Source organism: Larimichthys crocea, chromosome III (assembly GCF_000972845.2).
Source record: "Larimichthys crocea isolate SSNF chromosome III, L_crocea_2.0, whole genome shotgun sequence".
Taxonomy (NCBI): domain Eukaryota; kingdom Metazoa; phylum Chordata; class Actinopteri; family Sciaenidae; genus Larimichthys; species Larimichthys crocea.
Genome location: NC_040013.1, coordinates 35,061,193 through 35,075,651, shown reverse-complemented (window position 1 = coordinate 35,075,651; position 14,459 = coordinate 35,061,193). Strand labels below are relative to the sequence as shown.

At 37.9% G+C, this 14,459-nt stretch overlaps 1 protein-coding gene across 3 annotated transcripts; it reads right to left on the bottom strand.

Annotated features, from left to right (window-relative positions):
* Positions 1–2,407: 2,407 nt before the first annotated feature.
* On the bottom strand, positions 2,408–14,457 carry naaladl1 (N-acetylated alpha-linked acidic dipeptidase like 1). 3 transcript variants are annotated; one of them, XM_019263747.2, is made up of 20 exons: positions 14,371–14,457; positions 12,508–12,620; positions 12,073–12,245; positions 11,049–11,170; positions 9,456–9,575; positions 8,559–8,751; positions 8,304–8,397; positions 8,104–8,208; positions 7,305–7,390; positions 7,083–7,202; positions 6,910–6,995; positions 6,494–6,557; positions 5,692–5,759; positions 5,478–5,566; positions 4,902–4,995; positions 4,504–4,585; positions 4,037–4,210; positions 3,481–3,568; positions 3,284–3,376; positions 2,408–2,811 (listed from the first exon to the last, which is right to left on the bottom strand). In XM_019263747.2, exons 2-20 carry the CDS (start codon positions 12,546–12,548, stop codon positions 2,634–2,636), a joined length of 2,070 nt encoding a protein of 689 aa, XP_019119292.2. In that variant the 5' UTR covers positions 12,549–12,620; positions 14,371–14,457; the 3' UTR covers positions 2,408–2,633. The 3 variants fall into 3 exon arrangements, with proteins under 3 accessions (XP_019119292.2, XP_027133796.1, XP_010741084.3); XM_027277995.1 differs by having other exon boundaries at positions 12,508–12,652; positions 14,371–14,450; XM_010742782.3 differs by lacking the exon at positions 14,371–14,457 and having other exon boundaries at positions 12,508–12,864.
* Positions 14,458–14,459: the final 2 nt, after the last annotated feature.

Genomic DNA, 14,459 nt, shown 5'->3' with positions numbered 1-14,459 from the left:
TGTAAAAGCTCTACTAGTTTCATTCATTGAGTTGTGATGGGCTGCCAACTACATGTATCTTCACTGAAAATTGAATTGAAAAATTAATAGGCGATCTGAGGAAACTTCCTGAAGGTGTTACATTGAACTACTGAATTTCTTAAAAGCCATTTAACTTGAGAGGTGATTCAGTGATTCAAATAAAGTTGGGGAATTTGTGAGATACAGATTTGTATAAAAGAATGTTGAAAACTGAAACAGTAGAGGCCAAGATATCCCAATTTTTAGTCCACAGCACAAGTCATACCCCAAAAACTTTGATCTCACACTTCTCATAATGCAATGTAATATCACCATTTTTTTTTTTTACTTGACAAAACTCCTCTAAAGCCACAGAAAACATTACACTGGTTTGGTTGTTCAAACCATAACAAGTGATCTTATGTGTTGACTATTCTGTTTCCACTCCTCTTTGAGAACCAAACCAGAAATAATATAACATACAACAACCACAACATATAACATACAAGGAGGATACAATAAAGGAAGCAGCTGACTAATAGTCTGAGAGCAAAGATTCAGTTCGATTTACATTCTTGCAGATATTTACACATCCGCATAAGAGGAACCCTTGGGCTAGAAAGCACTACCTCCCTCAGCCTCTACTGCACCACTGAAACAGCTAAGTGGCAAAGTGCAGACAGACTTTGGTTGTTCTGGGCTGTTCTGCAAATATTGATGTCAAACTGTGTTAACGTCAAGTACTGCATTGCTAAAAAGAGAAGAATCCATCCTCTGTAAATATTTCCCTGCTAAAAATACTGAGGAACATCTAAATATATCTCACCAACAAAACAGCCAGTCATTCCTGCAATACAGAGAGGAATTGACTTAAAAATAAAGATAAAAACATTGATTATGGGTTTATCCTGAACTTGTAAAAGTGTTCGAGTGTTTCTGTAATATCCTAAAGATGGTTTACAAGATGGCGTGTTTTCTAACACACAGGGGAAAACTCTTATCCACACAATTTAATGAAAAAAAAAATAGCAACTGCAAATTCTGCTACAGCGTGATTCATATTAGGCTCTCAAGTGGTATCTACTACGCATGTCCATTATGTCAGTGCCTGTGATTTTGGCCTCATATCTCTATCTGTTTCTGTATTAATATTAAACATTCTGTAGTTTTTGTGACTGACACACCTGCATCTAGTCTCTGTTAGGTGTTTCATGTTGCTTTGAAGGTATCTTTAAAAAAAACCCTGCCCATGCTGTTAAATGACATTTCAATTCATATGATCCACATTTGTAGCCGTGGGCTGGGATTTAAGAATAATCAAGAACCAAAAGGAGAGAGAATAAAGGTTAAAAATAAACGAACCCACCCACCTCTCACATCCACAAACACACAGTTATTCATTTACACACCAGTGCTACCCTTCCAGTTGTGTTTCTTCAGCAGCTTGAACAGATCGGATGGGTGTGTGACTAACACTGCAAGCTTTAACCAGAGGGGAGGGGTCTGGATAAAACCAGCAGTCCCTGAGAGACTTGTGTTTACAGGAGAGCTAGAGCAGGAAAGAAAGTTGAGAAGTGTTTTTCCCTCTGTAGCTTTTTTTCTTTTTCTTCAAATGTCTTCTTTATACTTACTATTAACTTGGTTGACAGCACTATTGTCAGCATAATCATAAGTTCGATGTGTGAATTTAATCACCATTCCAGAGGACAGATTCGTGGACACTTTTGCTGTTCAGCTTTTGTGGCAGCAACACTTCCTCAACACTAATCCCAAATGCTGATTTGCTCCATAGGGCTGTCTCAAAGCATTTTCTGACCCCTGGTGGCTGGAGCCAGTATTGCAGCTCCACATCCAGTCCAGGCCACAGCAGGCTAAAAGAGGTTGGGTTGCAGTGGAGGCCTATAATGTAAACGCAGGTTTTGAACGAGGTGCAGGTGTTTTTTTTTACACCTCCAGTGACACCTTACTGTACATATCAAAGTCCTGATGGCCTAATATCCTTGACAGCTATGTTGCTCATAGGTATTCATCCTAATACGACAAACCCTGTGTATGCAATCAAACGTGATCCATTAACATAAACCCACTATATTTATTTTGCACCATTCTGCTGCAATGACTCTGCAGTGTTTGTCTTTATATACGAAAAAACACAAATTAGTTTACAGTTAAATACTGATATACATCATAACATAACATAATTTTACAGTTGTATATGTCAACATTCAGTTGGAGATATTCAGCTATCCTGTCATCAGTTTTGATTAAGAGATTCAACTATTCAGCAGCTGATGAGATACAAACCTCACCAAGACCTGGTCATTGATTGTCTAAAGTAAACAAATACAGCGTTTTAATAAGATAAAAGTGTTGTGGTCAATCTTTAATGAAGAGAATTTCTGATTCATCATATTTAAATATTTTAATCACGTGGCAAAGATAGAAAACATAACTTGTGTTACTGTTTGGTGACAGCCTCTGTTCATTGATTTCTAAATCATCTCACTTAATATTATCTATAAATAGTCCCATCATGGCCCAACAGATCAGTGCTCATTGGTTGTAGGTCTCTGTCTATTTAAAAAAAAAAGTCCCTGTGTGAATGTAGTTCCTCTCTCCTTCCTCCACCTCGTTTATATGACGTCAACCAGTGTGTTGGCGGCACCCTCGATGGCCTGGCTCAGAACTGACAGGTGGTAGTGCACTTTGTCCCAGTCCCTGGGCTGACCTGTTAACTCAGCATTGGCGTAGGCATCAGCCAGACCTGGGAAGGTTTGCCTGCCTGCACTACTTGAAGCCCAGATAACATGCCTGTGTATCATGCAGGGAAATAAAAAATGATATAAGACTAGTAGTAGCAGTTAAACAATTAATAAAGATGTGCTAAGACACAATGATGCAGATAATCTCTTACCAAGAGACTGTGGCTAAAGTAGTTAGAAGAGGACTGTGAGACTGAGTCACAGAAGAAGCAATAGGATAAAACTTTTTTAACAGAAAAGAAACTGAGCTCTGGAAACTTTGTGCAATGCAGTATGACACCGTACAGCTGAGGCAAATGAAAATGTCACTAGTTTATGCAGGTACTATATTTGGGTATAAACCAAATTTGCCATCTGGGAACAATGAATGTCTGTACAGAACTTCATGGCAATTCATCCAATAGTCAGAGTTTGGACCAAAGTAATGGTCAGGAAGTTGACACTGGCACAACCCCAAATCCTCCTACTCTCTTTGCATGCCCTTAGAATTTTATTTTGACAGTGGCAAATCATTATCTTACCTGTATGCATATTTATCTGGGAAGGCCAGAGGGTCCAAGAAAGCTCGGTCCAGCAGCATGAGCTGATCGTTGATCCTTCTGATTTTCATTGGTCTAAAAGAGGAGAGATGGAGAGAGGGAGTGACTAACATTATTTTCTATGTGGACAGCAAACGAGAAAACAACATGTCTGTGCATAAATGTGTGTGTGCTCTTACGTTTCATTCACCAGGTCTGAAGTCAGAATAACTTGGTCCAAATGGGTAGCTGCACTGCGAAAGTTGGCTACTGCACGTTTCAGTGGTTCTGAAACAAGACACAGATCAACTGTGTAGCCTCCCTGCAAATATTTCACCCTCTCTATTCCTCTGTGACTGCTAGTAGGAGAAACAGATGCTCCTTCTCTTGTTTGTTCTGTACTTAAGTGCAGCCTCAAGACAGTTTTTTAGCACTTAGGTCTTTGGGTTTTTTTTCCTGCTACAAAGAGAATTTTGGTTAATGTAGGTTCCAGTCAGAGATATCATCAATCTTAGGTCCAACAATTAGAAGTAATGCAGTAAGTCGAGTGATTATTCCAGCTGCCTTGGCACAAGACGGAAACATCCAAGTAATAACCACAATCACATAACACTGAGTGCCCCATTTGAGACACAGAATTAACTTAAATATAAAACATGGATAAAATACATTTACCTGCATAATATTTCTCTTAGTGTGTGTTATGTACTGCAGTGTTACCCTGCATCAATAATATAACAACTGTCCCTCACTTACCCATGGAGATCTTCTGAGTTTGCAGTTTATCCTGATATAGCTGCACTGCTGTTTTGAGGTAGTCCTCCAGACTCTCAGCGTAGTCACTGCAGTTTAATGGCAACACCAGACTGTCAGCCAACCGAATCAGAACATTTCCCGCTGTCCTGGCAATGGCCTGGTGACTGACGAACCCTGAGAGGAGGAAGTAGTAGAATGAGATGTTATATACATGTGAAATTGTTAGGTAAATGTTTTGCCATCTTTTTAGTTGCCAAATTTGACAACAAATGATGCAAATTTGAATACAACTTAAGTAATTTTGTTCAAATATACTACATTTTCCAATGGTATAGCATAAAATAATGTATATTCTGCTGTATCGTGACAGGAAAAGTAGCAGGATTGGTTTTTTTGTTTGTTTTTTAACCATTGACAAGAAGTACAGTACAAGAAGAATCCAATATGTGAGACACATCATTGCTTACCAGGATCAATGAACTTTGAGGCATAGTCAAAGGTGTCATATGCTGTGTGGTATGCAGGGTAAATCCGAGCATTTGTTTTACTCTGTATGAAGAAAAAAATCAATATTATAGGAGTTACAGGGCTGATGAGTTCAGCGCACATGCACACACTGAAATGACAAATGTTTCTCTGGTGACAGCTAATTTCAAACAAGAGCTAAAATGAGACAGCTTGAAAGTAAACAGTGCAGAAAGACAGCAAAGTGGAACAAATTTAAGATCCAACTGGCATGGAGGAATGGGAGGAGGAATGTGTCTTGGACCCAATGAAGAGAATATTATGAGAATATCAAGATTTCTACATCCTACATACAGCACTCAAACCGTCATCAGACAATATATTGCAAGTTCTTTCATACCCTGTCGTATGTGTATGAAATGTCCATGGAAGTAATTCCCAGGTAATGGACAAAGGCAGCATAATCACTCCCTGCTCCTGTCAGGTATCCCACCCTGTCAAGGGAAGACAGGAAACCAGAACGTTGATGATGTAAATTGCCACACATCTCACATGCATTGAACTGTCAAACTGTCATGACCACATATTCTACTAAAGCAATATAATAATAAATGTAAAATGTAAATGTCAATTAGCAACAATGTAACAAATGTAATATTGTAACTACTGTGTTGCTGTGCATATATGCACTTTTTAAGCTACACACAGTATAAATCCATTTAGATACTCTTCCTTTATAGGCCATCTGATCCAGCATTTTAACACAACCCGACTGTTTCAAATGTCCAATGACAAGCCTCTTGAACTACAGATTTTGGACTAAGTTTTTTGGTTAAGAACAGTGATGGGCAAACATACAATCAGTTTTTCAAACCCTCCAACAGAGATGGGGAATTTGGAATAAAAAGCTAGATAACTCTTCTCCCAGTATGCAATGCAAGATGTGGGAAAGAATGGTGTAACTGTAGTTCATTACCTGGGAATGATTCCATGTGCTGGGCTCGTCCTGTTGAAATATTGGATCCAGTTGTCGTACACAGATGTGTCCAGCCCAGCTGCTTTGACCTAGAGAACAAACCCATGTGATAGGTTCTTGTGTGGACAGTATTTATGTTCAAGTTAAAATGTTGTAAAAAATAAAAATAAAAAAACAAACATCAACCGACACGAGTTCATTTTAAAGACTTCACCTGTTTTGTGGCTTTGAAGATGACGTTTTGTACTGATGGCATCCCTGAAGCTCTAAGAGTGGCGTTTGCTGAGGAGCGAGTGTTTTGGATTAGCATCACATTTACATAGCCTCCATTTCCAAGGCACAAGACATGCAGTCACTGAACACAACCTGCTGTGAAAACCATTGTAAGAATTCACATATTTAACATTATGTATCACAAAATAAATCACATCTGTCAACAAGACAGTTTCAGAAACATTCTTACGAAAAAAACCCTGAAAAAAACAAAAAATCTGCAAAAATGTATATTTTCAAATGTTTATAGTTCATCTAAGTAGTTTAGAGAAGATAGATAGATAGATACCTCATGTAAACTAATCCACTGTATAATGTCGTATGTGTTTGTGATTGTCTTTGCCTGTAACTACACTTTTTTCTTTTCTTAAAACATGGTTGGCACGAGCAATTGGCTGGCAGCCCTAACTGAATTTTTTTTTTAGGGATCAATAAAGTATCTATCTGACATGAAAAACAAACAAATCGAATGAAAAATGGTCAAAACAACAATAACAATAGTCAATAGAAAAAGTAATAATGTGAACCCAACATGTCCGAAAAGGAGTAGGATGAAGCATATGCTTATTTAAACCTACCCCTTCTCCACTATTCAATAAATAATCTTACTCCCCAAACATACATTTCTAAGTGTTACATAGTATTTCTGCGACTACAATGGCTGCATCTGTCCAGTAAACCTAGACTAGGCCGAGACTATTTTAAGGCATTAAATATTTTCATTTTCAAGTGAAGCTTCTTACCAAAGACAGCTATATCCACGTTGATGTAAGCAATGGTTCGTTCACTGAGCTTGGCAAAGTATTGCTGGTGAAAAGACAAGCTCAAGGTCATGTTTGTCACTGTATGTATACAATCAGTACTTTAAGTGAGACTAAATATACTTCAAAGAGTACTTTCAAATTATGGAGTAATGGTACATTTAGTATAGCACAAGAAGAGAAGAGTAGTCATCTCAGCAAAGAATTACTGATATTTGTTATCCATCTATTTACAAGTACTAACATTGTCACAATGAAGTACTGTTCATGTTTTATTCCTTAATTCGCCTATTTCTTTGTAAAGATAGACTGTTCTTCATTGCTTTAAAATCAGTTTAGAATTACATTTACATATTGCTCAGTGTGATGTCTAATCTTGTGAATTCATTACAAATCACCTCTGTGTATTCTGCGGACCCAATAAGGCCGAACTCCTCCGCTCCCCAGCTTCCAAAAATAATGGACCTGCGAGGCCTCCAAAGGCCTGCCACAGAGAGGAACAGAGATTTACTCTTTATTCAGCTCTATGAACAAAACAATTAGTTGTTTTTTCAGCTATTAATATCCTCACCCTGCTTGACCATCTGGCCCAGCACTCTGGTAATTTCCAGCATGACAGACGTCCCACTGCTCGGGTCGATGGCACCATGAACCCAACTGTCCCTATGGTTCCCATAGATCACATACCTGTCTGTAGACATAAACACACAGAGCACAAAGCAGCTGTAGAGTAATCACAAGATGAAAACAGATGCAATCTACTGGCATATTTGGATATAGTCTTCAGTCTCACCTGGCTCAACACTTCCTCTAATAATTCCCATCACATTGGAGGAGTTCTTCAACACGTTATTGTTGAAGATGTCCAGTCTCACATCACTGGAAAAGAGGATCAAGGGTCAAGGTCAAGATTAAGTTCACCAGTGACTTACGTCTTGCCAGCATTATAGGTCTGTATTATAACTATGATGGTACCAATGATATGGTCCTGGATTGGTTAATGTCCTGTCTGTCTGACAGGTCCTTCAATGTTATGATTAGAGAAAGCTTCCTATTTTTTGGCTTGTGCCTGTATGTTGTTTTTTGACTGAAATAGAAATTGTTTTTTACAAGTAACAATTTGAAGACACTTCATGAAAGTTATTGTAAGATATATTCATAAACCACAAAGAACATCTGATTGAGCTGTTAATTATTTACACCATTACAGGGTGAAGGCTTGTCATAATCTGCAAGTCAAAGCTTCATGGATTTGGTGAGTCTTGCTGTTAAAGGATAATTGACAAATCTAAGAAAACTGTTTCCTGAACTTCCATATGTGTTCAGAGACATTCAGAGATCCGGTGTCTCTGACCTGCATCCACAGCTCCTGTTCAAGCTACCTTTGGAAACAAGCTAAAAACAAAAGCTCTGCCTTTTGTAAAAGAAAACACTTAACGATTGATCCAGATGTGAACTTTAAAAAGGAAATTGAGCTGACTCCTTAGCTAAAATGAGGTTTAATAAAAAGGAGAACTACTACTGTATATATTCTGCATATGCTGTAAAATAATATATAAAGTAAAAAGGATGGTTTGATGTTAGTTGACTACCTGTTGTTGAAAGCAGATGTATTTCTGAACCCCGGGCCACCAAAGTTGTAGGTACAGTTGAATGCTCCCTGCCATACACTTGGAGCCGCTTCTCCACCTAACGCACTGAAATGCATGATGGAAAAGCAAGTTACAATTAGTTCATAAACAACAATGTTGGGATGTATTAATTACTGAAGCAGATTTGTCTCTTCACAAACCAGATTAGTATGTAGGCGTCCTCAAATCCGATTGGTTGAATTGGAATAGGAGGGATACCTGTAATGTCCTCAACAGGAATCCTGTAAGTTTCATCTGAAAGAAAATAATAATTCTGAAGAATCTCTGGAGTAAAATATTAAAATTAAATAATTAAAAGCTTTATCTTCATATGTATGTTTAAATCTGATGTTGTTGTAAATGTCCCCTTGCAGATAGTATTAGTATGTACTAATTTTACACAAGTCACTGCTTACCTTTAGCAGCCAGGTAGGGTGTGCGCATGTCTCCATAGTGAGTGTTGAAGGAACCTCTCTCCACACCAGAGGGCGGTAAGTACCAGGAATGAGGATACGTCTCATTGACGTCTGACATGAGGCCATCATTGATGTCCAAAGGCTCTGTGTAGACAAGCACACCAATGACACCGTAGGGTGCTGCATTGATGGCCTGGATAAAACACATATGGCATTTTGTTTACATAACTTATTGATTAGCCATTTTTACCTGGCAGTACAACCATATTTTGTACCGATGACCAATAAAGGCTGGCAACAACACTATGGATTGCATAGAGAAAATGCAATAAGCAGTATACTTATAATAAATGAATAGATGAACTGACTCATCTGGGTTTATGCTGGCTAAAAAAATAGATTGCTGCTGATATTCAGTGTGTTTCAAACTGTGAATACATTCTACATGGTGCTGACCAGTGGTTTGTGCACTATAAAATGTCACTAAGTCAATAAACATGCATAAGATATCTATTTCAAGTGTCATTAAGAAACTATAATATTACAGGTTAAATAGAAAAATAGAAAAATAGAAACTTGAATTCTGTTGATATAATGAGAATTAGTTTAAGTTTTATCTTTGTTTCCTGTTTCTTCAGTTGATATAAGTTCTTACAGAGCGAACAAATTGTAAGCTGATAACACTGTAACGTGCTTGTCCTCCACCACTAAAGGTGTTGTTTAAAGAGTGACTGATTTTATTGTTTCACTTGTCAGAGCACTAAAAGCTGACAGTGACACTTTTGGCACGGACGTTTTGTGTAACCTTGCCAGATTGTTTTCTGCTTATCTTTAAAGCACAACCGAACACAAACAGTATAGTAAGTTACTCACTAATTAGCACAAAGTGCAACTCACTTTAGCAGCTCTCCCTGCTCCACCATATCTGGTGATCGCGATGGTTCCCCTGAGGTCCATGGTCTCGTTCAGCTTTCGGTAGTCGCTTGGTTTTCCCTGGTTGGCATACACCAGTTTCCCCTAAAACCATCAGAGAAGTAAACTCTGTGTCATCAACAGCAACTCGGGAAGTAACCCAGTGCAACAATGTCAATGCCTTTTGTGCATTTTATTGTTTTTTTGTTTGTTTTTTTATAAGAAAATGAATTCATGAAAACTCTAACAAGTCTTTCCAAAATCATCACACTGCCATGGTGAGAAACCTTTTTACAGGCTCTAGTCTTAACCCTCATTATGGCCTCCTCCTCCCCTTTTATAGATGTTCACAGATAGTAATAATTCCTCAACCATCGTAAGCCACTCTTAACTGATGGGCTTTTGTTATTTTATGAACTCAGACACCATAACCTGTAATGTTATCTCCTTTATCAATAATTTGCCAATTATATTTGACTAGAAAGAAAGAAAGACCATGGTCAGGGTAATGTATTTAACATTACACAAGACAAAGTTGAAATGAATGTCCAATGTCCCTTCACGTTACACAGGGCTGGACTTTGACTGATGGTTAAAAGTGGCTGAATTTAATTAATGAATTTGAAAGAATATTACTGGATGTAAATAACAGATGGAACCAAATTACAGTACTCAGTTCTGAGAAACAGTGAGGGTGGCCGTGGGGAGGGAACCCGTGCTGTAAAGATGTGGGCACAGTTCCATTTCGTCCAGACAAGGCATAAGCCAGAAGCAGCCCAGGCTTATAACAAAAACAAGGGAATTTGAAGGAGCTACTGGCTGCAGCATCTAGCTGTTACCATAGGTTTAGCCCTCCTTAAATCTAAGTGGCAGGAGCTTTTTGAAGGTCTTAAATTCTCATAAAATCTTCATGTAATAAAATATAATGTCATGACTAATAAAATATTCCTATAAACCTATAGTGACTTAGAAATGTTCCTTATCTGTCTTCTGTCAGAAGATGTGTTGGCCTCAAAGGTTACAACAGGTAAGCTTGTGCTGTGTGAGATGGGGGATGGGACAATCATGTGATTTTTTTATAGTTTCAGTAAATGACTTCCTGGAAATACTGTATGCTTTATTTAAACAGCATGTTCGATCTTTCTTTTTATTTGTCCCATATCTGTCCATCTATGTACTGTATCTGAGCAATAAAATATGGGATGTGACTGTATGGTACTGGTCTCTATTTGGTTTTGACACAAAGTGGTCAACTAAATTGTGTGCGCCCGCCCGTGTAACATGGGCCCATACTAGGACTGCACTTTTCATCCTATTAGATATGTTCATTGTAGGAGGCTGCTGTATCAGCCTAAATGCAATAAATTACAACCTCTTGGAGTATTTGAAAGTAAAATTGTCTGTTATATACAGTAGGTGTTTTCATGATTCACAATTTTATGTTTTTTATTTAATCCTGCTGAATGCCAGGCCATAACTGCGTTAATAGTGCCAAAGCAGCTGCTTTAGATGACACACTGACGTACATAACAGTAGCTTTAAACAGAATTTCAGATATGTCCGAATGCAGTGTTTTACCTCTGGGTGTCCAGGAGGGGAGTATGCAGCGTATGGCTGAACCACCTCAGGATCATCTTGGTCTGGTGTATAGCGCTTCTCTTTTTCTCTGGCAGTATGCAGCACAGTATCAGAGGGGCTCACTGAAAGGAATAATTCATTGTTACTGGTCTGCTATCACTGAGTGAAGTGAAAGTCATCAGGTGACAGGCATAACAGCTGTGGACTGTGGAGCATGAAATGTAAATAGATGCAACATGATGGAAAATATTTGCTAAATGTGATTATTTATGTGTAGCTTGAGGACTTTGCCTTCATTGGGATCATCATGAATATGTTACAGATAAACTGAATCCAGTTTTACAACAGCTTAGTAAATCATACAGTGCAACACATGAAGTCAATACAGTTGACTCATTCCTCCTTATCTCATCTTATCTCATTGTAATGTTGTATTAGACCTGCTGCCTGTTAATTACGCTCTAGTGCCCTGAACTTTCTTAAACTATAGTAAAACGATAACGAACCAAAAACATACTGAATGGAAAGTGTTATCTATCCTTAGGTTACACATGGTCACGTGTGGGCCTTGTGGTCCTCGGCAATATTAATTGTTTGTCTTTGACTAGGTGCCACCATATCTCAAGACTGTGGTGGCCAGGGTCGAAGAGACCTATTGCTGCCTTCCTAGTCATAATAGATAGATTGCCGTTGACGTTCCAATCTGCGTAAACAGACATCTGTGTCCCCAGACTAGAATATGCTCACAATAACACCTCCATGGGTAAAGACATTCTCTTTGACTAATTCCGGGGCGTGTAATATTTGGGGTGTGATCTTTGGGTTTAAAGTTTATCCACCATCACAACTTCGAGACCGACTCAGGCATTTAGGATGTACTAATACAGCATAAGACATCAGAGGCTCCTGAACACTTTCTTCCCTCCTGACCTCACCATTGACCTCTGACTTCAGCAATTTCTCCACAACAGAGAGGTATGGTATAACTCTCTCCATGTTCACATTCAGCAACTTGTTGACTCACCTACAGTGACCTTGTTGGGATTCTTAGGGTCAGGGAAAGACAGGTGGACTAGGTACTCCTCTCTCCATGCCTGGTCCAGGCCGGTTGAGGGGTCTTGCCATCTCTTTAGCATCAAGTTCACTGTCTCCTCGTCTCCAGCTGTGGTGGCCATATGGGGCACTTTTGTTAACTCCCTGTGAAGGAAGATACAGATTAAGAATAGCTTGATTATGTGTTGGCCATTATATAAAAACTCTAAAAAGTCTATAATAAGGGCAATTCCCATTGGACCTCATAGGAATGCTAAATACCCTTCAGTGCATTTAGACACTTTACAATGTGAAACTCAAATACAGAAGCTGCTTACTCACATTTTCTATCACTTCAATAAATAAACAAAAAGAAAAACCTAATTGAGTGACCAACAAATCTGCATTTCATCATTCATTAAATCACCTTAGGTTCTCCTGAATCTGGATGTTGTCCACAGTTGACATGAATTTCTCAACGAAGTCCTCGTCCACATCTTTCGCCACATCCTTTACCCAGGATGGGGCCGAGCTGCCACTCTTTGTGATACCAAAGTGACCGATTAGAATACCTACGGTCAGTACAGCAGCACCAAACACAATCGAAATCAACACCTGTTTTATCATTTTCCTCCCTGGTTCTCAAACAATCAGTTCACCTTCTCTTTGGACCTCAATCTGAGCTTTCTCTAAAGGTCAGGAATGTGTTGGTGTTGCTTAAAAATCCAGGCTTATGTAGGAGAAAATCCTTGCGTCTGATTTCTGAATGATCACTGCAACACCAGTGCAGCTGCTGAAGTGACCTCCCATAAGTAAGAGATGTGGCTATTGTAAAGTTTACCCATTAATGTTTGCAGAGGGGATGGACTTTATCCCTTTGTGTGTGTGTGTGTGAGAGGTGTGTAAATCCATTTATTTTCATCAATTTATTTTGTTAACACTGTGTGAGTGTGGAATGAATATTTGGGTTTTAAGTGTTATTCAGTAGCACCTTGTTTATTTTGTTTTTAGACTTTAGATCACTGCCAGTTTCTAAAGTGAGAATATGATTATGAAAGTTGATTTCTGACTTGACATGTTTTATCAAAGCTAACTTAAATACATTAAACTGGATTCATGTATATTCCTGTATTCAGTATTATTGTTTTCATTGCATTATAGTTAGTAAATTAGTCAGTTGATTGACTTACATCTAACAATACAAACATATAAATAAGCGTATAAGTTATGCAACATAACTAAGACCTAACATTTGTCTATGCATAATGAATTTAGATGATGACTTCTGTGAACAAGGAAACAGCAAAATGTTATTTTTTATTTACAGTAGCCATTGACATGAAATAGTATAGGGTCAAGGTAGGTGTTTCTAATGATACTAATTAAGGTTCCCTTCCATTTATTGCAGCAAAGCCTTTCCAACACGGATGAACATGCATCACAGCAGCACCCTGACTCTGGTGGACCTGAATTAAACGGAGCCTTAATTAGTATTAGCCCTACTATGTTGTGTCAAAATGGCTGCTGTGAAAAAGGTCCATTCACTTCATTTTATAATTAATATAAATGTTATAGCACTACATAAAATCAGTGTAACAACAATGTTAATACTTTGCTGTGTTGTCATTTATTCAGACTTTATTTTCTATGTTCTTTCAATTATTTACATTAGAGCTGACACTCTTCTGTGGCATGACATTTCTTGTAAACTATACAAAATTAGATTATTTTTTTCAACCGTGTGATATCAGTGGAACCATGTAAATGTGATTCTCAAATGATCTACGTGTATCTTCTATTCAAACAACCTACCAATTTTATACTATTTAACTTCAGGATTTGGAGAAAGTCATTTTAAAGCCTGGGGAAATTTGTATAAATGTTTCAATAATACATATTTTATTTATTTAAAGTGTATATGCTCATGGTTGTTTATGTGACTCATACACAATGTGCTGTTGCTCGATGAGAAAAGGTCGAGGTTGGGTTTAGAAGTTTAGGAGAGTATTTTTATTTATTTATTTATTTATTTATTTATTTATTTATTTATTTATTTATTTATGTATTAATTAATTTATTTATTTATTTATTCTCAATAAATCCCTAATCCTAGTTCAGATTATTTTATCTCAATCCAATTCATGCGAGTTAGTTTAGTCAAAATGTTTTAAAGTCTTGACGCTGAACCCAAAGGAAATAATCAAAACAATGTCTCCATCTAGTGGTGAAAACGTGTCACCGCAGCTCACAACAACTCGACACGGGACTTCCTGTGTTCACAGTTTCCTACCTTAACAAAATGTCGCTCTTGATTTTGCTCCTTTCAATACACATGGAGAGATACAGTTGTCACTTCACAACATTTGGTGGTCGTGAAAA